Below are 25,395 nucleotides of genomic sequence, written 5' to 3' on the forward strand. Positions count from 1 at the left end.
GTAACCGATATTAACGCGAATGATAACCACAGAGAGATGCATTGAAATATGTAATATTACGCCGTAGATACGTACATATATCCACAATCAGGACAATCGGGACAACTACAAATCATAGAATTAATCAATACTGCGTTATAACATTTAGATATATATATATACATATATATATATATATTGAACGATACAAAATAAAGATGTCAGTATTTCTCAATTATTCTGGAACCTGCTTGATAATTGTAAATAATTGTAAAATTTTTTGGAATTGGGGCCTTTCTTGCTGCTATTTTTGTTTTTTTTTGCTATATCATATGTGCTGTTGACGTCAAAATTGCACTGATATATGTATAAAAACTAATTAGCTAAATGCGTTATTCGACTGCGCCTGAATCCAAAGTATACAACAGACCAAGCAGCTCTGGAATAAAACCAAACATTGACAGTTTAACGTCGATAGAGAGAATGTTTCTCTCTGCAGTATTTTTCTCTATTCTATCTCATCTGCTTTGTTTAATAAAGGGTAGAAGATATCGTGTCATAGAACTCATATCTCTCTTGATGTTAGACTGTCACGTTCAACACAGTAGCAAAGTTGTGAGACTGCTTGATCTGCGCACATTTGCCATTATGTGATTAAAAATATATAATAAGAATTTTAAGACTTGTATATACTAATTATCTCTGTATTGGGAAAGATTGGGAAACAGCATGAACGTTTTAAAATCAACTTCGTGACCAAAGGCCTCGGGCTATCCTAAGACCTGCCCTGTCTAAGTCCGATGCATTCCTTGCCTATCATAGCAACCTCGCATATCTTACACACTGTGTCCTTAAATAGTGGGTTGTAGCTAGCGCCGCATAAAGGACACTTGACTTCCGGCTTTCCTCTATAAATAGGCGTGAACGTGCTCGCGCACAACGAGAACGGATTGTGTTCGTCGTATGCTAATTGATGCTCGTCGACGGGATTTTTATCGCAGACCTGAAATAAAAGCAGATCGGATCTTTCAGATTCGTCGGGGGCACAAGTGCATCGTGTTTAGAGAATCATCGAATGCTTTATGAGTATATTAATATAATGTGAATAATTCGTCGTATGTATGTTCCTTATATCGAAAAGTGAAAATACCTGTAGAATCTTTCGAACTTGCTGCGCGTGCTCGGGCTTCGGTCCGAGCTCGAGTAATCTTCTCGCGAACGAAGCGGCGGTCTTGTAGTTCTTCAACTTGAAGAATATATTCGCAGCTATTCTCAGAGTGAGTATCTGATGTACCGGTTGCAGATTGCAGTGCGTAAAGTACGCCGCCATCTCGCAGATCCTCTTCTGATCGTTCAGCGTGTTCTTCGGCAGGTTCTTACGCTCGGTTTCCATTTTCAGGCCCAAAATGTACTCGCGACAGATCTGAATGAGCTGCTGGGCCTCTGCGATGTCCTGCCTGGTGTCGACGACGAGCAACGGTACGCTCAGCAAGATGGCCTGTAACTTGTCTACCGCCTCTGAGAATTTGCCGGCGGTTGTCAGCTGATAGCACACCTGCAGACGCTGGACCAGGTCGGCGAGATGCAGTCCCACCGCGGGCATGCCCGTCTTCGGCGTGGCGTCTTTCCAATTCCTCTGAGGATACCCATGCAACGACGGTATGTTCGGCAGGCTAGCGAAGGACGTTCTGGAGCGGGCGTACGTGTTCAGGAAAAGCGACTGATACGGCCCGAACTCCACCACGCCAACCTGATTGTTCAGTAATCTGAAGGCGGACTCGAACGAGCCGGCCAATACGTGATCGACCACCAATTGAGAGTTGTTGATCCAATGCTGCGTCGGTGGTACGCCTTTAGTAGGAGGAGAATAATAACCATCCTCGTTGGCGGTTGTCGTGGCCTCCAGCTCCGGCGGAAGATCAACATCCTCGACGTCCCAACCAGCGCTCTCTTCGCCCTCGGCCGCGATCTCCGCGTCAACGCCTTCCTCGCCCTCTTCGTCGATCCCGAGCTCTTCGTCATTGCCCCACCCGTCGGTTGTCGCCCCGCCGTCGTCTTCCGGAGCCAAAGCGGCGGCCACTTGACTCTTGCCGCGAGACATCATTGCGCCCTCGAAGAAGCCTTTGGAGACGGTCAGCAGCGGCCAGTTGTTCTCGGCCTGCTGGATGGGCACCGGTGGACGCAGATATATAGCGCCGTTCTCGAGCGAGGACAGCTCTTCGCTCATCGACTGGTACTGGGCGTCGTCGTCTTCGTTAGATATCCCGTGGATCTTCTCGGTAACGTACGCCAACGACGCTTGTCCAGAATTCTAGATGATAAAATTCGAAATATGAATACTACTTATCTGGACGTATGAGTGTCGAGTAAAAAAAATATAATTATTGCAACCAATGGAGACCGACATACCCGCAGAATCTTAGCCCGTTCGTAAATGTCGCCGAGCAGCAGGCTACCTTGATACTGTCCGGATACGTCTTTGCGGATCTCCGCAATTTTGATCATTTTGCGCAGCTTCTCCAGATTGCCGGTTATAAGGTAGAGGAAAGAGAGTTTCTCAAAGTTCTTGGTTCTCTGGTAGCACATCTCCACGACCTGGTGGTTGCCTTGCAGCAAAGCCGCTTGAGCCAGGCTCTCCCAGCACGATTTCTGATCCAGCGATCTCGCTGCTTCCAGTGCCACCTCAATGTTCCCGCACTCGAGCGCGAGCCCGAATCTGGTCTTCTCGTCCTTCACAAAGTGAAGCGCCACTTCCGGGTATCCCTTCTGCTGTAAGTACGCTATGATAGATTGGCCAACGAGATTCGCCGTGCGCACCATGTGCAAGACCTCCTCGTACTTCCTATTGATCAGCGCGAGCTTGAACTTGTACTCCGTCGGGTCTATCCGCAGAATCCTCGGCCTACACTCCCGGTCCAGGCAGTAAACCTGGTTGCCTTTGACTCTCGTCACGTATATCGGCAGGTCCAACGTGCGGATGATGCCATGATCGCCATTGTTGATCGCGTACTTGATGTGATTGCTGGTCGTGTAGATGAACACGCCGGAATCGTCCCAAGCGCCGGACTTCACTCTGGTGTTCTCGTGCACGGAACAGAGGAACTCCAGTCGGCGATTGCAGATGTTGACGCAGTGCTTGGCCAGCAGCGCCACGTGAGACATGTCGCTGGACCACACGACGTACCGGCACTTGGATATCTTCACCTCCGCTAGCGTTCTCTTCTGCTGCACGTCGAACAGCGTTACCTGCTCCGGATCGCGTAGAAGCAGCATGCCAGTGCCAGCGTAAAATATCTCGTCGCAGTTGGGAATCTGCACCTTCTTCGTGACCTCGTTCTTCAGGTTCTTGATGACCAGCTGGAAAGAGACAGGCAATCGTGAACATTCGTGTAGTTTCCAACGAGTGAAAGAAACGTATGAGCAATTGTGTGTGACCGATTGGTTCACCTAAGCTGTTTTGAGATGAAAGAAGATGATATATCTTCGTTGATTCGTCACATCTTTAGTAATTTAATGATTTCGACTTGTGTGTACACTCACTTCAACGTTGTGAGACACTTCGACTCACCGAATATGCCCTATCCAAAACAGCGAATCGATTCCTGGCGACCCAGATGGCCGTGACACCGGACGCCCGTTTGGTGTCGGCGTCTGTGCTGGAGTCACCCTCGCGCGGTATCATGTACAAGTCGTACGTGCTGTTCTCGATGCTCGAGGGCGACCTCGTGCACACCAAGACGCTGTTCTCCGCCTGATTGTACGACATACTGTAGGGCGGTGTTTTCCCGCCGCCCCGAATCTGCATGACCGAGGTGTCCTTCGACGTGGTGAAGTCCAACTTGCGCAGGAAACGATCCTTCACGTAATACAGCAAGTTTCCGTAGACCGCGTACGCGGGACGCTCCCTCTCGAGCTTGAAGATGATCATACCGGAGTCGTGGCCGGCGGCGAAGAGGTTCAGGGTCGGGTGGGCGGCCAGCACCCAGAATCTCTCGTGCTCCCGCCTGAAAGTATGCAGACACGTGCGCTTCGTCATGTCCCAGACGCGGATGCTTTTGTCTTCCGAGTTGGAGAGTATGAGGTCTTGTCTAGGGTGGAACAGCACGCACGACACGTTGTTGTAGTGGCCGCGGCACGTGTCCACCTCCCAGGCTTTGGCGTCATTCATACGCCACATCTTGATCTGCCGATCGTCGGCCCCGGATACGATCAGTGGCAACGAACCGTGGAAGCATGCCCAGTTGACGCCTCTGTCGTGACCTTCCAGCACGTACTTCACCACCGCATCCGCCTGACCAAATAAGTCAGTCGCTCCAGGGTTCTTCAGGTGGTCCTCGAGACCTCCCGGCCCGGGCGCCACGTTCTTCTTGCGCAATCCTGCAATGCCGATTGTTAAAGGGCAATCATCGCCTCCCCTCTCTCACCCTCAGGTAATTGCACGCTGCTCGTAAAAGCCGTCGCGCCATATCTGGGTTTTTTTAACGATACATCGTCGCGGTGCAAGTCTGACTTAATTTCACATAAAGAGAAATATATGCGTTACCGATGTGTTTCTTTCTGTCTGTCACGATATGAGCGCGTTTTTCTGTAATTTCTTCTAAAACAGATGATAATAAGCAACGTTCACGAACCAGAGATGTCCCACACGCGGACAGTCTGGTCCAACGAAGCGGACACGATGATATCCTCCGTCGGATGGAATTGGGCGCACATTACATAATGATTGTGCCCGGTCAGCACGCAGATGCAGGTGCGGCTCTGCCAGTTCCAGATCCGTATAGTCTGATCGTCCGACGCGCTGAGGATCCAGGGGTACTCCTGATGAAACATCGTGGTCCTGATGTAGTCCAGGTGACCCAGCAGCGTGAAGATGCATCTCCGTTGCTTGTAGTTCCAGACCTTGATCTTGTAATCATCACCGCCGGAGACAAACAGCGGCTGCTGATTGTGGAAGCATATGCCTCGGACGGGCCCGTCGTGCTCGTCGAATTTGTCGAGCAGAGTGCACATGCGGTAATCCCACAACTGAATAACGCCATTGTGCAGGCTGCAATTTGCATCAACGTAAGACACCGGTAACGTGATCATTTCTTTCGCTTGAAAGAGACACGTAAATGGAATGTTATATTTTACGATATAAAAATCCGCTTGGAGAGAAAAAAATGAAGGTTCGTTTACTAGGCAGAATTTTATCTGCAATTTTCTAAAAAAATCTAAAAATGTTCAATTTCGCACGTTGATTAAATTTTTCGCTTCGTTATCGTTACTTGATTCCCGTGATTTTTTTTTCTGTATTTGCAGAGTGCAATTGCGCTTCATCTCGCGAGGGTGCGGCAATGGTGAAACCGCTTTATTGGTTCGCACGCTATAAGTATTATCCACTTCGATCGCCACGAGCTATATCAGGAATTTTATGAGTGTCCTGGATTGCGAAAACCGGCGGTTTATACGATTTTTTTCGTCTGGCTGCACGATTACAAAATGAGGCTGAAATATAGAGGTCATTCGCAAACTGGATTTCGGGCCTACGCCTCTATACAGGGTGTCCCGATATTGCGACTGAACGGGGAAAAAAGATGCTGGGCTCGAGAATGTATCATGCGGCGTGAAAACGATGACGCGAGAATTCCCATTGTATCTCCAAACAGGTTTAAATTGTTTCTCCCGTTTCGCCTCCCCATTATTTCCGTGTAACTCGACGGATTTCCGCGAATCGCGCTCGATCGCCCGGTACGTCCAAGAATATATCTGGGCTGCTATTATCTTGCAAAATAGGCGTGGTACCGCCATTACTTAATCGAAATATGTAAGAAGTGCACAGCTCGCTGCTTCGGTCGCCTCGGCTCGACCTTCTATCGAGATAATCATTTTAATATATGCACGAATGTCGAATACGCTCCTACGTGTTTGGAAACAGTACACTTCGAACACGATTACCAAGTTTTCCTGTCTAACAACAAATTTATAGTAGTAATATCAGTATTGCCTACATTGTATGCTACCGTAATTGATATTGTCATAAATATAACAAATAAGTCGCGAAATGACATTATGTCGCCTTCAGCAGAACGACGATTGAATTTGCCATTTTGGATCGTGCAAGGACAACATTATGTAGTAGTATTAACCCTCCATTGCCCTCGTATGAGGCAAACGCTCAGTTTACATTTCTTTTTTTTTTTTTAATTACTTAGATGTGGCATAAAAGTTGACTCTGAAACTTTCTGACTTTTTACTTATAACCATTTAGATTATATCTGTATAGTTATTTTCTGAATTATGTTAATACAATTTTTTTAATACGAGAAAACTAAAATTCGTTTTTTTAAACGAGGGCAATGGAGGGTTAAAGAACAGAACCGTATTAAAATACAAAATCTACACGTGACTCTGTGACGTAGCAGTTGTAATGTAAAATAAAGACTCCGCATTAATACGCATGAGAAAAATGATGAATTGTTATTCTCTTGAAGTGAACAATTTGTCCTTGCTCGCGGAGAATGTATATGTCGCGCGTCCATCAACGTACTCCACAAAAGTATCCGAAAGTCGATCTTAGCACCAAATAATTTCGACGAATCGAACGACGACAATTGCGGGGCATATCCCCTCAGGATATCTCGACTCGAATCAGGTCATCAGAAGCAGAGGTGTACGCGCGGGTGTGGTGGGGGCGTCAAGTGCACGTCGGACGCTGTGTATATAGAGATCACATCATTACGCATCCTGGTAGTTCGCTCCTTAATGTCATTAAGCTCGCACCACTTTCGACAATGGCAGCTCACCATTGTTCCATCATCGCTGTTGTAAGTGCTGTGCATTTGCATTTGGATAATTCACTTCTCTTCCCTAAACAGCATCCGCGAGAACCACCGATCTGAATTTCTTACGATACTACTTGGCAATTCTGAAGTCGGTCTTTGTCTTTACAATTTGCCGCAAGAAGTGCGACGATAATATTGAGAAATAACTGAAAGTAAAAAAATGTATTCTTCCTTTATTTTCTCAGTTCTTTCTGGGGATATTGTCACTAGCGAGAACGATTTCTCTTCCCTACGAGGACATTCATCTGGCGTTTCCCGCCGCTACGAGATTAATCTACACAGCGTCCGAATCTGATCCTGATTTCAGCGGATATTCCTACGCGACTCAAGATCTCAATGGCGGCGGAAGTAACGTTGTCTTTGCAACCGGTGCGAATTCCATGAGCAAACTCAAGGAGGCAATGGGCTTGATATATGAGGCCGATGATACGATGAAGATGCCAAAAAAATACACGCAAGGAGACATGTCGGACGGTACTCGAGATAATATTCAGGAGAGTCCAGCGTCTGTGGAGCAACAATCCAAACCCGAAATTGAGCCAAGCATAACCAAGCAAGAAGATTTCGTCTTGAACGACGCTTCCGACCAGGAGAAGAAGCTATCGAAAAATCCAGAAATGGACAGTTCTCTTGAACATCGAATATCTCCGCAGGAACTTCCTTTTGTGCATGTGCCTTATCCAGCATTTCGAGCAAATTTTTTAAATCTGCAATTTCCAACGGTGTTCCCCAGATATCATCATGTATCATCGAACGTGATACAGAGCCAATATTATCCCAATAATCCCTATGCTCATTTACAATTTCCTTTGCATGATTTTCCTCTTTACAATCCCTCTGCGCCACTATTTTATCAAGCTCCCATCACAGTCAATCAAGTTCCTGTTAACGATTTCAGCCACGTGTCATTAGCAGCTGTTAAGGATATAACGATGTCAGTGAAAGCAAATTTTACTGACAGCACAAAGACAAGCGTGATCCAATCTGCTAGTTCTGTAGAATCCGACATGATAGAACCAAGAACCAATCTTGAGCCAATGGCAAATAAAGTTAAAGAAGCATCTCCCAGCGAACCTGCTTCGAGCACAGTTGAACCTATGACTACACCTAAAGCAGTTAATGAAGAAGCAACGTCAGCGAAAGTAAATTTCACTGACAGCATAAAGACAAACGCGATCCAATCTGCTAGCTCTGTAGAATCCGATATGATAGAATCAAGAACCAATCTTGAACCAATGGCAAATAAAGTTAAAGAAGCACCTCTCAACGAACCTGCTTTGAGCACAGTTGAACCTACGACTACACATAAAGCAGTCAGTGAAGAAATAATGACCGAGTCCATAAAATCTACAGTAAAATCTAGGAGATGTGGTGATCATGTTATGAAAAATGCAGTAAGTAGTACTGAATTTGCGAATGCAGAAATGAATACTTCAACGAAGGAACCAAGTGCTGAAACCTTGTCTACAACCAAAGCATAAATTCAGACACTGTGCTTTGTTTTATGTTATCATTAATGATGATAGGATTTGTAAAATGATGCAACAAAACTGTTTACTACACAATATTGTAAGTACTTCTGAATTATATCAAAATAAATGTTTCGATATGTTTACTGTGCAAAATTTACAAATCAGTTTTTAGATATAATAATAAATACAAATGAAGAATATAATAAAAATAATTATAAATGTTTATGTTACAAAAGCTACTTCCGATAAGTTTGACCTTGAGATAAGTTATTAAGGTATTATCCCTGAGTAACATTCAAAAGGTTGTAATCATCATTCATTATTTATTAAAAAGTTATTAACAGAAGAAATTTCATTTAGAACATTATACATTTAGAGGCACATAGTGTCAGAAGTATATGTTCTATTTATTAGCTCGTTTAATTTGCATATACAAATCTTATATGTATAAATAATCTAAAGAATGACTCCTCAAGCTTGAGTCTTTCAACTAATTTCTTTTGTTAGTAATTTTTTGGTAAACAACGAGCAAAATATAAAATCTTTTGAATGTTACTCAGGAATGAGATCTTAATAACATATGCCAAGATTAAGCTCATCAGGGATGACTTTGGTAATATAAAAATTTACCAAGATAATTCCTAATTTCCTGAATCAATCCCTTATTTATGACGTTATTGATGACTTAATGTCTAAAATGACATTGAATATAGGTTATGTCAATAAATAACCTTGATTGAGTGTTCAATCGCATAATGTTTTAATATAGCCATTGTTTGAAATGGAACACCTGTTCTGCAATTATTTGAAATATTTTATTAGCAATAATTTTTACAAACGTCAGTAAGTTAAATTAAAACATGTGTCTCTCTCTCTCTCTCTCTCTCTCTCTCTCTCTCTCACTCACCTTGCAAGCACCCAGGGACGTTTCGGATGAAAGGACAGGCCTTTCACTCGAGCTGATTTCGTCTCAAACTTCGTTAACATATTTTTCCTTTTAACCAGAATATTAGACGGGCACGTACGCAATTAATTAAACATCACTCTCTTCGGATTCTTTAAACTTTTGACACGACGGGAGACACGTCACTATACTTCCACGAACTACAGTACAAATGATAAGCACGTAGATACGTTTTTGTAGGCCCGATCAGCTATCGGGCGTTGTGAACTACATCACAGTTTATACTTCCGAAATCTCCGCTACGAGTCGCCACCATCTGCATGAAGAATCGAAGTAGTACGACTAAACGATAAAATAGCCGGATACTTATTCGCAAATAGCATTGCTCCACGACAGATTGGATAAACTCTTGCCCTTCGATAGCGCGATCAAATAGCAGGTTGAACTTTTGTTCAACAGCTTTTATTCATCAACGAGATATTAGAAATTTAGTGATCTGATAATCTGTTATCGATTCAACGATTCTGCACGGCCGCGTTCTGCTTGCACGCGGTACGTTTTGATTGGTCGGTGGTTCGCATTGTGCAAATGGGGAAAGTACACGTTTTGTCGTCTGGTCCTTCTAACCTTCGACATCAATATAACCTGTTAGACGCTTCAAATTGGAATCATTCAGTGATTATTATCTAATCCGGAACGTAAACTCGATAAACGCTCAAGGAACGTTCGTTCCCCTTGATTCTCCGATCTTAAGGAGAATACACACTCAGGTGCTTCCTATAATTTTTTATACATATTGTATACTATACAGTTGCGTGTCGGTAACCGGTCTGTTTCGATATAACAATATAATGCAAACGCCGACAAGTATTGTTATTCTGAATTTCTTTGTGATTGTATTGATTTGCGTAAATAGCGTACAATGTGAGAAAGAAAAGTCGGGCAAAGACGAACTGAAGAATCAAAAACTTCCGCCCTGTGCAGCGTGCAAAGTATTTACCAATAGTTTCAAAAAGGTAAACACCACGTTTCAGTTATTAAAATTTAAGTAATAGAATTTTATTACGTTGTCTAAATATACAATTTAGCAATTTTACGTCATACTAGTCGATGCAAACATTTAAATTACTTTATAGGAGTTAGAAAAAACAAGTCGTGGAAAATTTGAGGGTGGAGATAGCGCCTGGGAAGAAGATAAACTCGGTCCCTATGCCAAAAGTGAAATACGATTGGTAGAAATACAGGAGAATCTGTGCAAGGATATTGAGCATGAAGAGACGCAATGCCATAGCTTAGCTGAAGAACTAGAGGGTTTGATAGAGGACTGGTGGTTCAAATACCAAGATACTTATCCGGACATACACAATTATATTTGTATAGAAAAGACACAGCGCTGTTGTCCCAAGGATCATTATGGTCCGAGCTGCAAGCCATGTCCAGGATATCCAGACAAAGTGTGCAATAATAATGGCAAGTGCAAAGGAGCTGGTACTAGGAAAGGAAATGGCAGTTGCCTTTGTGATAGTGGATATATTGGAGACACCTGTTCAGAGTGTGCATCAGGATATTATGAGTCTTACAAGGATGAAAAGACTCTGTTGTGTTCCGCATGTCATGCAGCATGCGAAGGACCTTGCAGAGGTGCTGGACCCAAGGATTGCGAAAAATGTGCAAATGGATGGCAAATGATAGAGAACAAAGGTTGTTTTGACATTGACGAGTGTCTGAAAAGAGACATCTGTTCTCGGAACCAATTTTGTGTAAATAAGGAAGGAGGACATTCTTGCTTGGGTACATGTATACTTTGTGTACATTTTTTATACATCTTCATATTTCTAGAGACGTAAGATGTCTAATTTCAAAATATATCTTTCTAGCTTGTGACAGAGCTTGCAGTGATTGCACCGGTGATGGTCCAGACATGTGCATCGATTGTGCTGATGGATACCATAAGAAGGACAATTTGTGTATAAGTAAGCATTAAATAAGATGGCCAAAAGAGAAGACAATCCGCTTAACCTTCGCACTCATGATTTCATCATCATTTGCAGATTCGGATCTTCTCGGCCGCAAGAAACAGGAAAATCTGGCGCGATATCTGACATACTTCGGTCTCTGCGTAGCGACGTGCATCATCTTGCAGCGCAACGTTTACGCAGCAGGTATTATCGGTCTGCTGGTTGCGGTGTATATATCCGTCTCGGAATACATGATTGCAAACAGCAACGTCCAAGACACCACGGCGAATATGGATATTCTAGGACCAGCTTAAATAGACAAGCAATTTCAACGCAATATCTCTTCGTGAAGTCATTATGATGTCGCGTTGCACTGACACAAGAAATCACCATCCATATGTAAAATAGATCATGTTAGAATTAATCTTTCACTGACGTGTCGTTGCGCGATTGGCAAAGAATGTAAAAGTTTATTTATTAGAGAATTGTATTCTCTGTCGATACAATTCTGAAATTAGAAATTTTCCGATGTACGTTTCTGTTACTCGTTTTTATTTTACAGTTATAAAATCGCGAGATCTGTTTATTTAGATGCATTTTTCGTGTCTGCCAAAGTCACCTCGTTCGGCTTTTTGCCCGATATATTATTTTGGCCAATTTGCCCGATGATATATATCATCTCTCGTATATATATATATATATATATATCTCTCTTTATATTATTGTAAATAATATATTTTTCAGTGCAAGGTAACAAGAATATATGAAGATATATATAGCAGATTTTTGACATAAGTGCATTACAAGGTGTAACATGTGTGCATGATAATTAGACATTTTTATACTCTGTAGAAAAAGACAAATGATCTCTCTTCCTCTCTCTCTCTCTCTCTCTCTCTCTCTCTCTCTCTCTCTCTCTCTCTCTCTCTCTCTCTCTCTCTCTCTCTCTCTCTCTCTCTCTCTCTCTCTCTCTCTCTCTCTCTCTCTCTCTCTCTCTCTCTCCCCCCTCCTCCCTCCCTCCCTCCCTCTCTCTCTCTCTCTCTCTCCCTCTCTCGGATATGTTACACTCATAGTTTCTGATAGAAACACTAAAAGATAGAAAAAGACATCGATTTTAATGCGAAGAGAAGAACGCGGAGACATTGTCAGCGATAAACTTCAAACACAAACTTCTACTTCGCGTGTGTCACACGCTCGCTGTAAATTCTTCCTTGTTCCATCTTGTCTCGTCGTTACGCACAAGATACCGTGGAATTGAATTACGCGGAAGAACAAACGGACATTCTTGCAAGTGGAAGTTTATGTTGACGTTCACCAAAGAGCGTGGCATTATACATTCTGTACTTGATACACATACACTCAACGTCGATTTGTGTAAGCGCATCGTAACGTGGGGCAAGTATTCCCTACGGTGCGGCAAATATATTACGCAAATAAAAGAACTTAATTATTTCCTATCACAATAGAAGAAACTCTGCTCCTCATTATCGTGTATACGTGGTGAATTCTACGGTCTCTATTATTCCCGAATAAATTTCCTCTTGACTGAACAATTATCGTCGAACTAGATAGTGCAATAAGTTGGAATGAAAGAAAGTATACTTGCTTCAACTTATTGCAGTTAATACATGCACTATATGCACTAGTTGAGAAATTTATACTTGCTTTAACTTATATATAGTATATCAGAGCTTGGCAAGATCTGCACATTTCGCTTGATTTTCCGTTCGTTCCTATTTCTCCGACGTCTTCCTCCGGCTCGGTAACATACGACGTGTGAATTTGTGTTCAATAGCTTTCTACGTTACCTACTATTGACACGTTTCTTTTTCTTTTTTCATGCGTCGTACGTTACTTGAGCTTCGTGCGGTTCGTGAGCCGCGGAAGAAGATACAAGAGGAATAGCGGTAGGCGGAGCGAGCTGAAAATCAGGCAAAATGTGCAAATTTCGCCAAGCTCTGTTACGTATACTTGCTGCAACTTATTGCACTAATTAAGAAGTTCGAAAACGAACAGACGCAACCTACGCGCGAGCGTGGTTGCATTCGCCTAGGCGCCTCAGTACGCCCGGAACGAGATTTTAATGACGCTCCGAGGGACGCGGGAGAGGATTTACGTGTGCGAGAATAAGTGATGCCTGGATGCAACACGCCGAGATGACACCGAGACTGACGGTGACGCGCTACATTATTCAAGATCGACGTCTTCCGAGACCGAGAGAGAGAGAGAGAGAGGAGAGAGAGTGCCGCGTTTCCGATCGCGCGCGCGCGCGAATAATGCGGCGCGATGAAGCGCCCGCAGGACTCGCGGCTTTCTTCGCGAGAGTGCGCCTCCTCTGGAAATGGATATTACACATTAAATGTATCAATAATTCACGCCGCATTAATGGACAATAATTGATATTACATTAATGGGTCGGCTGTTCCTCGGACGTTCCGTTTAGCGGCGGCGTTGTCGTTCGAAGTTAAGCGGACCGCTCGACCCGACCATCGCCCGGCGAATCGTTAAATTTTCCATCGATCCGTGTTCTCTTGACGAATTTGTACACGAAAGCGCAACGACCTCGCGAGCTCGCGACGGAGGTTTTCCATCTCCGACTTTCCGACGTAATTTAATCGCGCCGCGTCGAGCGAGGCGATGCGATGCGTCCATGACCGTGCTGTGCGCGAGATGTTGCAGCTGTCTGGCAATTAATAATGTAGCAACGATAATGGAGCCCGGCTACGATACTTTGTTCACATCGCAACAATTCGTCTGCACGTCCCGCGCAGACTGACGCTCGAACTTTTGCACCGTTCGCCGAGATCGATGTGTATTCTCCATCTGAAAACAAAGGAAGAAGAGAGATCTCCTGGCTGTAAGACAGGAGATAAGAAGATAGAACAACGCGCCGCACCTCGCGCCCCATCGTCGCGGTTTTCGCACTCTAATTACGTTCCGAGCGCGTATCCGGAGGTAATTTATCCGCAAAAGCGGAGGATGTCTCGCCGAGAGGACACGTCGAATGTGTCGCGAGCAACGCGCGGATGCACTATTGATGCCGCGCGCTCGGACCGCTAATGCTTATGCGAAACACACATCCGTTTGACAACGCGTTTGGCAACGAGGGGGAAAGATTCACGAGGGGCAGGGGAGAGGCGAAGGTACAGACGATGTCGCTGCACTCACACGCGACATCGAGATTGACAGTGATATTTTGGATTATTCAAGATATCTCCTCTGCCTTCCGAGTACGGAGACAGTTGCGGGCTGTGCGCGTCGAGCGTATATCGACGCTTCGCTCGCGCGAAGCGACTCGACGATGTCGAGGAGAGGAGAGGAGACGAGACGAGGAGAGAAGAGAGAAAATCGGAAAAGGCGCGCTAAAATTAACGTAGTTCAACGTAATGCTTGTGCTTTCGACCATACGAGGAACGTGAAAACTCGGCGCCGTCTCCCGGGGCGATTCAGCTCGCATTTTCAGCCTTCGAACGGACGGAATCCCTCGAAGCCTCTCGCATGCCCCCCTTTCTCGGATTCCCCTTTACCGCGGGGTGGATGAATAAAAAAATCGAGAGGAACGGAGAAAGAACGAGAAGAAGAGAGAGAGAGAGAGAGAGAGAGAGAGGGAGAGAGAGAGAGAGAGAGAGAGGGAGGGAGAAAGAGTGAGCGACGGAGAGAGAAAGAGAGAGAGAGAGAGAGGAGACCCCCTTTCGCGTACCCCCTTTTTTAACCCCCGGAGGCTGCCGGCCGGTCGGTCGGCCGGCACCTGGACCCGAAACCGTTCACCCTTCCAACTTTTTAGAGTTTTCCCCCTTTCTCCGGCCTGCAGCCCCTGGATTCGAGGCTTTTACCCCCTGCGCGATCGCTCGAAGGGTTGTTTTAAATAATAATAACCCAACCCCGATCGTACACGGGCGCACGTATACGTGCACACCGTCGTACGATACGCACACGGCAAACACGGACACATGTACAGGGCGACGAACTCGATGCTCGTCGGGGCCTCAGTATGTTACCGGTGAAGCCACGTGTCGCGCGCGTGATTTTATATCCGATCCCGCCGCGGTGTGACTTACACAGCTAACATATCGCCAACGCCGTATTATTTAAACAATTGTCGCGCGGAGTGTGCACGTGGACGTGAATCGGTTGCGTGGCGCATCGCGCTCTCGAAAGTCGACACCGCTGGAATATTCCGCGACTGGAATATCCCTCTCCTTTTCTCTCTCTCTCTCTCTCTCTCTCTCTCTCTCTCTTTAGTTTTCGCGAATGAATTATCAAAGGACCTCCCACGAGCGTTAAATCGAACATCGAAAGAAAGAGAGAGAGAGAGAGAGAGAGAGAGAGAGAGAGAGAGAGAGAGAGAAAGAGGGAGAGAGAGACACCTCGATGCCTCCTCTAATTAACGCCGTCGAATCCGAGGCTTTGTCGTACACGCGGCGTCCTTCGATTTTTCTCGCAATGCACCTTGCTAATCGAGCGTCTTCACGACGCCAGCCGGTCGGGAAAAGACAAAGAGCGGTGAAGAAGGGCATCACTGACCTTCCGGACAATGGCCGGCGAAGAGCCGCGAAGAAGAGCTCGACCGGCGCGGACGAGGCGTGAAGCCGATGAAACCGCGTTTCGTTTCGCGCGCTGCTCCGTCTTTTCTGCGGTTCCTAACGGTAGACGGTCGTCGTCGTCGTCATCGTCGTCGTCGTCGTCGTCGTCGTTGTCGTCGTCGTCGTCACTGTCGTCGTCGTCGTCGTCGTCGTCGTTGCCGCCACCGCCGCCGCCGCCGCAGCAATCCTCGGCGGGGAAGAAGAAACGAACGGCGCAAGAAGAGTAGTTACGAGGCGAGACTTCGACGGCGAGATCTGCGGCAGGCAATATCTATAGTAATTTGTTCCATCGGCGAGCCGGATGGATGAACTCGTTCGAGCGTTGCGCGACGCGAAGAATCGATCGTGCACGCCGCGCCGTGAATTCGAGATCTCCCCGCGGGAGGAGGAGGAGGAGGAGGAGGAGGAGGAGGAGGAAGCAAGAAGGAGCGCGATCTTTCGCCGATCCCCGCGGTCGAGTAAGATCGGCTCCTTGCTCAAGAGCGATGCTCTTGCTGCTGATTCATGGTAAGCCGGTAAGCGGTTTTGTGTGAGTGCGAGTGATGCAACCCGAATATAGCTCGCGAATATCCGAGGCGCATATGTCTCTGGAGCAATATTGTTTCCAGTGTGAGACGTGTACTTGCGAAACTACGAGTAACGTTGTACGAGTAACGAGTACGCGCAGCGGCTCGTTACCGCTTGTAGAGCAAAGCTAGCAAGCTAGTAGTTTACAGCGACGCTAGCAGGGCAGGATCCAAGCGACGGTTCTCTGTAATTCGCTGTGAAAATTACTCCAGATTTTTCACGACGTTTCACATTTTCCGACGTCGAGCGAAACTAAGATGAAGAGAAGTCTCTCTTTCCTCTTTGTGAACGAAAGCTATTTCTTCAGCTTTGATTTTAAACGCTTTGATAGAAATAGGTCGTTGATCGTCGGTAGTTTTAACGTTGAGGCGAGGAGGAATGTAAAGCAATTATGTCAATGCACTGTTATTCTTGTAAAACGTTCAACGAGCTCTCTCTCTCTCTCTCTCTCTCTCTCTCTCTCTCTGTCTCTCTCTCTCTCTAATAACGAGCTCACTGAATATATATAATATTTCTTATCAGTCGATTCCAAGTACTCATCTTTCCAAGTGCTTGCTTCGGAAAGATACCTTTGAGAGAAGACTTCAGACGCGCGCGTATCGAGTTATTTTCAATAAAGATATGCAACGGGAACGTCGCGATGCACAATCTTTCCCCTTGCCGTCCGGGGATGAGATCGATTATCGGCATGTGCGCGTCCAAACATTCGGCAAGCTCGTCCGCCGGTTCACCTCGCTGGAGGTGAAAAAAGAGAGAACGAGAGACAAAACAGATTCTCCCCCTTTTTTATCCGTTCCCCCCCTGCCCTGCACGTGTGAGAAGCCGAATTCACGAGCCGGCCGCAATTCACGAGTCACGCCGGCGCGCGTTTTGTAGTGGCAATTTTTGCTCGACTCATTACCCTGATCAGCAAAGTCGGTCGCGCACATGTGTCGACGATGGTACAAAAAAAGAGAGAGAGAGAGAGAGAGAGAGAGAGGAGCTGCGCGTTAGGTTCAACAGTGAGGGAAAAAAAGCGAAATATAAAACAGCGGGTAGCGCGCGCGCGCGCGAGAACACGGCTGCGACGGCAGAGGGTTAGTTGGATTTTTAGGGGTAGCCCGCTACCCCTAACCGTGTCATCCCCCCATTCAGGCTGCGGGCACCGGTCCCTCGAAATTGCGCGAGCGTGAGTTTACGAAAAGGTGGAAATAAAGGCTCCACGGCGAATCCGCGTTAGCGTCACCTCGCCCGGTATCCTTATGTCGTCTTGAGCGATTGGTTCGTTCGCCGGTTAATTAGGTAGACGAGCGTTGATAATTCTCCCGCGTCGCTCGATTCTCTGGAAAGTCCAAAAGTAGATTTCCGCATTGACCAGCCAATTTGTACGATATTTTCTCCCGCGTCTCACGATCCATTTATAATCTATACACGTGGGGATTTATGTTCCAATTAAATGCAAATCTCGACAGAGTTCCCGTCTCGCTTCTGACGCGAGGAGGACACATATCTTCGTAAGGTACCATGAAGATTTGTCGACACGACAGATTCTTCCGCGCCGCGAGATTTTCTCCTGTCGCTCGGTTTGCGAAAGCGGTGTTTTCGAACGGGGCGAAATAACGTCGAATGTTCGAGCGCGTTCTCCCAGCAGCGTGCAGACGCTAACGCTAACGCGACAGAAGTGTCAGATTTTTCACGGGCCTTTTTAATTGAGCCAATCGCTCACGGAGGAGCAGAGGGGGTGTCGGCGGTCTATAGAAAACTCCATTGGCTATTAGGTCAATCCCCGCGCTCGTCGGTATCAGCTTGCAGGCATTGTGTTCCATTTTCCACGAGTGCATCGGCGTTCCTTTTTCCCCGCCACTGTCGCGTCGCGCCTGTGCCGCGTTAAAGCGTAGATTTTTTAGCGGGATCTCCGTCACCGTCTACAACGCCCGGCCGTTGTGGGGGATGAGAAAAAAATGTGGATCAGATCCGGCTAGTTGCACAATAGGGCACAATGGCCGCGTAGCGCGTCGCAAAAAGCGTACGCGTCGCCAGTCGCAAAGTTCTTTCCGGCGAACGTGCTCTGAATATTTAAATGGAAAGTTCTATCAGCTTGTATAGAAAATTAAAAAGAAAGAAATTATGTTCGTTCTCTTATACCGTACTGGGGCTGTTACTCTTCGGCAGCTTCGAAACTCCGAAATTTGTAAGCTTCAAAGCTTCGAAGACTAATCTTCGAAGATATTCATTCTGCGAAGCTTCGATATGTTCTTTGTTTCTACGCGCATATATTGCATGCTAGAGAGCGTCTCAGTCATATATTCTACATTTCGCGGATAAGTAATAAATAAAAGTATAAAAAATCAGGCAATGTACAATTCTCGAAATTTCGAAGTTCGTAGAAACTTCGAAGGTTCGAAGCTTCGAAACTTCGATCGTCGAATATTTCCTATCGAAGCTTCCTTTCTTCGAAGCTTCGAATACGAAGACTTCGAAGAAAAATTACACCTCTATACCGCATTCGAGCGAAACATTCGGTCTTGCGATTACGAGCAACGGCGTCTTCGCTGTCGCTTCGAGCGACAATCCGTCGCTTCTCATTTTTCTCGAGAGAGAGAGAGAGAGAGAGAGAGAGAGAGAGAGAGAGAGAGAGAGAGAGAGAGAGAGAGAGAGAGAGATTCCACCTCGAGAAGTATCACGGAGCGTGTTAATTGGATTAAAAGAGCAGTGCACGAGTCTCGAGTCTCCGCGTTTTTAACACGCTGACGTGTATCGATGTAACTAATCGTGAAACTCACTTTCTGTTTCAGATCCGCTGGAGTTGACACGGCGGGTGCAATTTTCGATGGACGACGGACGATGTCGTAAGACTCGGGTCGAGCAAGGTCGGTCTCGAAGTACGTTCACAAACTCGCCCCGTCGTCCTCCGTTCAAAGCATTTTCCCTGGCGATCTCAGCAGCTGAAACGTAAACGACGAGATAAGAATCGTCGAGCCGTAACGATCGCGAAGTTGAGACGCTCGTCGTATCCGCGCGCATTTCTCTCGTCAAGCCGTAAACTGTCATATCTAAACGGCGGAATTATATTTTCCTGCTCCAGATATTTGCGGCGGCAGAACGCGGTTGGCTCTCTGAGTTTGCGATGTTTCGGTGAGTCGCAAAAACCGCGATTTGCGACAGAAATGAACGCTCCATCAGTTGTTCATATCGAATTTACGGAATCAATGCGATTTACTTGATTCTGGCGCGCGTGTCTTCGTTCACTAAAAGTCGTCGCTTCAAACCAATCGAGCGATCGCTTCTTCCTCGCGCGTCACTTAATTTTGCAGTTTTCTCAGAATTCCCTCGCGAAACGAAGAATTATAACAATCCATGAGATGGGATATTTTTTTTCTTTCTCTGAAACGCATTGATCTTCGTCTCACCGTCGTTTACACGCGATTCGTGAGCCGCGCATATTCTCGAGACGCCGGAATTCGTACTTTTCGTTAAAGATCACTTAAACGCCGCTAAAATCACCGCCATGGCGAGTGCAGTGCAGTGAGTGAAGTGAGTGAAGTGCGGTCGCGACGCGAGAGAACGGCTCTCAAACTGAGGCTGCAGTGTTGGTTGCTGAGGAGACTCTGCGGGGATTCATCGTTGGACGACCGGACGTCGCGGGTTATTCCTTCAACGCGAAACGGTGAGTGCGCGTATCGTAGCGACGCTGAAAAAGCGTCGTTTTACGTAGGTCATTTTTAGACTAGGTAAGTCATATTGATTTCCGACGAGAAGGACGAAGCCGAGCGAGGTGACTCGCTCGACAACTCGAAGTCGCTTAACCTGCCAACCGCCACGGTGATTTCCACGGATTTTCCCGATTCACGATTCGGGATGTTCCAATAAATCTTCCGAGTGCAAGCGGATTCTTTGGTTGGCCCGCCGACACAGAGACGAGCGACGATTCTAACACAATGCCGCGTAAATTACTCGCGTTGACTTCAATAACTGGCTCGTAAAAAACCGTGCTCGTTGCGGGACACACGGACTCGCACGCGCGTTTCGTCGGCGTACGCGCTCGGCTCGGTTGCGAGTGACGAACAATCTGTAATTGTTACCACGATGTAATAATTAGTCTGACGGGCGGCTCGGAGAGAACCTCCGAGAGAGAGGGAGAGAGAAAGAGAGAGAGAGAGAGAGAGCGAGAGATGCGACTCTCGACGCTCGAGCGGAAATACTCGTGTAACTGGCTCGCGAGAGCGCGAGCTCGGCCGCTTTTTCCCCGCGGCCTCTCTATCTCTTCCTCCGCCTCTATTCTTCCGTGAAGCCGCATAAAACGCGTTAAACCGTGCCCCGCGGTCGATCTAAACTTATTACAGACGATTATATGCCGCCGCGGAATGTGGGCCCACCGACGTGGCGCTTTTCTCAATAACGCGGACGGCTGACTAATCCACCATGTTGTCGGTCAGCCCGCCGCACTTTCTTCACTTTGTAACACACAAATTGCGCAGGATATGGATCAATAGGTCCGTTGCTCAGAGCCGCGTACACAAGTGCGATTCGCGCGGCCGGAGCGCGATTCGAAGAAGCGATGAAAGATCCGCTTGCCTGAGCGCGAGCAATACGCGCCATTTTTATTACGCCTCCGCGTAATAAACGTAATTTCCTGCTTTGATCCGCTTCGCTGACGCGGGCGCTGGCAAAAAGGAGAAAAAGGAGAAGGAAAGAGGGACAAAAAGGCAGCGCGATATTCCCCTTTTCTTTAATTAGAGCCACGTTAGCCCCGGCCATTCGACGAGGGAGGGGGGAGGAGGGGGTAGGGAGAAAATGGGAGCGTGACTGCGCAAACCTTTCTGTCAAAACCCGGCCAGCGGAAGGACGTGCCTGCGGGACGAGAGTCCTTTTCCTGCGAAACGCTCGCGAGAACGATCGGATTTGCTAGTGTCGAGGATCAAATGAAGTTTCGACGCGCTGCTTAAGTCGCGTAGTTGACGCGGCCAAGGGGGAAGGAAGGAAGGAAGGAAGGAAGGAAGGAAGGAAGGAAGAAAGGAAGGACTTGGCGAGAATTAGCGCCGCTGTGTTTCTTTCCACTGATCCTTCCCATCACTCCGCGCGATAATCACTCCGCGTTATTTGCATACGCGACGAGAGCAACGGCGGAATGCGCGACGTTAACAGTCCGGCTAATACAGAATCTCTTCTTTTGCGCAGCGCTGTGTTCCGGGACAGAAATCGGCCGTGAAAAGTCATAAAACGCGATCGTCCTTCCGCCGGTGATTTTCCTTTATAATCACGCGGCCTAATGTTTGCTCTTCGCTAGCGCGTCGCGTCGCAAGCAAGAATGATGCTGCGGCTCGGAGCGCGAGCGGAGAACAGCGGTGGAAAAAAAATTGGGTCGGTCGTAAAATTGCGGTTGTCGAAGGTGCAAGCAGGTGAGCGGCGGGGGATGGGAACGGGGTGGAAAAAAAGTCGCTGGTCCGTGCGGGCGCCTATAATAGCGCGTCTAAGCTGGTGGAGCGTATAAAAAATAATTACGGGAGATAACCGCGAGCGCGAACGGCGCTTCGCTGTCGCTTCTTGCCGCCTCGCCGGACGCGTAAAACTTCTTCCCGCGGCCGTGCGAAACGGTTTCTCGAAAACCGACCGCTGCTGAGCGATCGGCGGGAAGGGAGGAGAGGATGCCTTCCGGTAAGACCGTTCGCACGTGAGACCGAGAGGAGGTAAAACACCGTTTCGGTCGCACGCCGGAAAACTCTCGCGAGAACGCACGGGAGAGAAAAGACAGAGAGCAAAGGAGGAGAGAGAGAGAGAGAGAGAAAGAGAGAGAGAATCTTCAAAGAAGCGGCGGAGCAGCTCTGCAGCGCGAAGTCAGCGATAAATTTCAATCAGCAGAATGGAAATTTACAGCGCGGATATATATCTCAGTTTGCGCCTCCGGTAGACGAGACGAAGCTGCTGCTGCTGCTTTCGCCGCGATTCTGCCGCGGAAGGAGCGCCTCCGATCGAACAATATACGATATCGATTTCGAGCGCAAACGCGTCGGCCGCGGTGACGCGTTCGATTGTTACACAAGGCACTCTCGACATATCCCGAACTTTCGCTCCTGCGCAAGCCACGCGCGTAGTGTAGGCGACGCGGACGTGGGCATTTCCGCACGCCATTTTGGCCGAGCCAACAGTCATCAGGATCGTCCTAACAATGGGCCGAAAGTAGCCCAGGGGTAACTCGCAGACAGCATACTGATCCCCGGCGGGGGATTCGACGGGGGTGCCGCGTGAGGGATCGTCCTTTACCCTCCCGATGGGCGAGCCCATTGGTCAGATCAGGATTCTGTCCCTGGACGGGACTATCGATTATTTGTTACCGATTTCGAGGGGCTACCTGCAGGACACAGTCCCCACGTCTGCCCGCGGCCGCCGGAGGTCCGCCCTTCGCCCTTCGCCGTCGCCTTTGCCTTGACACGCGCGCGAAAGCCACACATTGCAGTCCTTTTAAAACTCGCTATGCAAATCGACCGACCCATCTCGCGCCGGCTCGCCCGACGCAAATGATCCCGCCGCGGATCGGCCAGCTGATCGGCCGAGCCGATGGTCCCTTTTATTTGCTTTCTTCCTTGCTGGCGTCTCTCGAGTTCTCGGTTATGTACGCGCGTCCCACGCGCGTGTCCGTTTCATTAAATCAGCATAGCGCGCAGTCTTATCGCGATCGCAATTAGCATATCGAGGGAAGGCTAATGCGAGAGAATTACGGGAATTACTTTCGTCCTGCCGTGGGAGTCTAGGATCACGGCGGGATTGTGGGCGGGGCGGGAGGCGGCAGGCATTAGGCGAAACCGCGGGCGAGCGCGGTTACGCGCTGCGATAACGTGCGATCGACGTTGTAATTTATTAATTCCGCGCGGTTGTTAATTCGTGGTTACATCCGCCGGCACGTAGACTTCTCCGTTCTCCCTTGGGCAGCAGCCTTCTTTTCGCCGACGAAAAGAGCGTCCGATGATCCTGGGACGTTTCCAACTCTCCCTCTCTCTCTCTCTCCCTCTCTCTCACTCTCACTCTCTCTCTCTCTCTCTCTCTCTCTCTCTCTCTCTCTCTCTCTCTCTCTCTTTCTCTCTTCCCGCTTGCCTCTACCCGTTTGTTCTTACCGGCGAGATAAGATGGAGGAGAAGCTGCTATTTAATATCAACATCACGCGCGTAACGAAAATGACTGTTCGCTATTCCGAGTGGAATTTAAAAGCTCGTCACGATTTCCATTCCCTTTCGGTTTGCTCACCTTCGCCTTTTCCGTCCCTCTGCCACTTCCTCCTCCCTCCAGTTCACCTCCTCCGCTTTTCCCTTTATCCCGCGCTCAAACGCGGAGTCAACGGCTAAGCGGAGGAGTGCGTGTGTGGCGCTGACATGCAGGGCAATTAAAAAATTGCGTGGTCCGGGGAAAAAAGCGGCGAGAGAACGGAGAACGATCGTACCACTGTCAGCTGGTACAGGACGACAGTTCCCTTTGTCCTGCGCGCCTTTGGTCCCGGATACCTTTTTTTATCTCCCTCCCCCATGCGCTCTGCCCGGCCGCGCGATCCGAGAACCGAGAAAATCAAAACGCCCGTCCGATATCGCAACAGGGCGAAGGGATTATCTCCGCGGATATAAAGTTTCGGCGAACATGTGAAAGCGTAGTAAAAGAGAGAAAGAGAAAAGAGGGGGATATGTAACAGAGCGCAGATTCCTCTGAGAATAGCAGCGAGAGGGAGAGAGAGAGAGAGGGAGAGAGAGAGAGAGACGCGTTTTCAGTCTCGTAATTAAATTTCACTCCTATATTCGTTTTTCCGCGAAATGTCAATTGAAATATCGATTTTAATGTGTAAACAATATAACGCTTTTCCACTATCGTTTCTCTCGCGCCGTTAGCTGCGCTTGAATATGCCACGGGTACTTTACCCCCTCAATTCGCCTCTTTATATGCACTGCTCGTTTACGAATTTAGATATTTCAAGTGACGCGCTCGAAGCGGCGTTATCTAGAAGTAAAACTCTTTCCGAAGTGGAACCGCGGCCGTTGCGCGGCTTCTCCTCGCATTTTCGTACTTTTCCAATTAATTTTCAAAATATCAGACGGTTCTATTTGTCGCCTTTTAAATCATCACAATGAAATATCGCGAATACTTATTCCAAGATTAGCTGGGGGATAAATTTGGAGTTTGAGACTCGATCTTCACCGTTAATAACTCTCGGTACAGATTACGTCGCTCATAAAACGAACGAACCATTCCTTCCTTCTCGTTTCTAACCTCTGTGTATATCATATCTCGAAATAAACGTATGATCTTTTAAAACATCGCTCGTTAGTCAGAAAGTCCGTTGAACCTGCGTTCTAGTAAGGCTCGTTTAACTTAACTGAAAGTATACAGCGACAGACATCCGGTAAAATCCACCGGCTCGTATTGGATACGGAATCAATACTGCGCGTTTTTTATGTATCCAATCCATTGGCGAAACATTTCGCTCGTACTAACGGGAATGCCATCGGAGCGCATAATTCGCACAAACGTCAAGAACTCGTGCACACATTACAATGACCGCGCGGCAAACGGCGATGAGTCTAGACGGCGGAAAATTAAGAGATGCAATTTATATATCAGAGAGAAAGAAAGAGCAGCTACGAGAGCGTCGGCGAGTTCGGCCCGCTAAAAATCAATCGCGGTCCATCGCGCGCGCGGTAATGGAGAGAGATGCGTAATTCGGCGCGCGAGTGACATTAATTTCCAGACGGACTGACAGAACTCGCGCGCTCGTTACCTCACTCGAAATCATCGAAACGCGAATGCGGACGTACGCGCGGGGAGGAACCAACCTGCCGGCTGAGGGGCATCCATATTTCCGTTGCCGACGACAGAGAGAGAGAGAGAGAGAGAGAGAGAGAGAGAGAGAGAGAGAGAGAGAAAGAGAGAGAGAGAGAGAGAGAGAGAGAAAGAGAGAGAGAGAGAGAGAGAGAGAAGAGAAGACGACGCAAGATACGGGACGAGAGACGCTACACGCCACTGGTCATTGCTCTCCGCGTTCGCCATTTTGCCGAGGCACGTTGGCTAGCCGGCGCGACCTAGCGGACGACCTCTGTACACGCGGGCGCGCGAGGGTGTGCGTGGGCGCGCCATCGAGTGTGCGTGCGAGAG

At 47.6% G+C, this 25,395-nt stretch overlaps 3 protein-coding genes and 1 long non-coding RNA gene across 6 annotated transcripts; 2 read left to right on the forward strand and 2 right to left on the reverse strand.

Annotated features, from left to right (window-relative positions):
* Nucleotides 1-255: 255 nt before the first annotated feature.
* alphaCOP (coatomer subunit alpha) lies at nt 256-9,395 on the reverse strand. Its single transcript, XM_011137443.3, has 6 exons — nt 9,183-9,395; nt 4,611-5,026; nt 3,548-4,356; nt 2,389-3,336; nt 1,130-2,290; nt 256-982 (listed from the first exon to the last, which is right to left on the reverse strand). Exons 1-6 carry the CDS (start codon nt 9,260-9,262, stop codon nt 755-757), a joined length of 3,642 nt encoding a protein of 1,213 aa, XP_011135745.1. The 5' UTR covers nt 9,263-9,395; the 3' UTR covers nt 256-754.
* On the forward strand, nt 6,709-8,365 carry LOC105181007 (uncharacterized). The gene is made up of 2 exons (XM_011137442.3): nt 6,709-6,785; nt 6,989-8,365. The coding sequence occupies exons 1-2, from the start codon at nt 6,753-6,755 to the stop codon at nt 8,282-8,284; spliced, it is 1,329 nt and encodes a 442-aa protein (XP_011135744.1). The 5' UTR covers nt 6,709-6,752; the 3' UTR covers nt 8,285-8,365.
* Nucleotides 9,396-9,740: 345 nt separating the features above from the next.
* Nucleotides 9,741-12,055, forward strand: Creld (Cysteine rich with EGF like domains). Its single transcript, XM_011137441.3, has 4 exons — nt 9,741-10,195; nt 10,316-10,970; nt 11,057-11,152; nt 11,231-12,055. The coding sequence occupies exons 1-4, from the start codon at nt 10,031-10,033 to the stop codon at nt 11,449-11,451; spliced, it is 1,137 nt and encodes a 378-aa protein (XP_011135743.1). The 5' UTR covers nt 9,741-10,030; the 3' UTR covers nt 11,452-12,055.
* Nucleotides 12,056-12,874: 819 nt separating this feature from the next.
* On the reverse strand, nt 12,875-20,410 carry LOC112589465 (uncharacterized). Of its 3 annotated transcripts, none has more exons than XR_003113567.1 (3): nt 20,349-20,410; nt 19,050-19,211; nt 12,875-13,960 (listed from the first exon to the last, which is right to left on the reverse strand). It is a non-coding gene; the product is annotated as an uncharacterized LOC112589465 (long non-coding RNA). The 3 variants fall into 3 exon arrangements; XR_003113566.1 differs by lacking the exon at nt 20,349-20,410 and adding an exon at nt 19,734-20,071; XR_003113568.1 differs by lacking the exons at nt 12,875-13,960; nt 20,349-20,410 and adding exons at nt 15,818-15,975; nt 19,734-20,071.
* Nucleotides 20,411-25,395: the final 4,985 nt, after the last annotated feature.

The sequence above is a fragment of the Harpegnathos saltator genome, unplaced genomic scaffold (assembly GCF_003227715.2).
Source record: "Harpegnathos saltator strain DR-91 unplaced genomic scaffold, Hsal_v8.6 scaffold514, whole genome shotgun sequence".
NCBI classification, from domain to species: domain Eukaryota; kingdom Metazoa; phylum Arthropoda; class Insecta; order Hymenoptera; family Formicidae; genus Harpegnathos; species Harpegnathos saltator.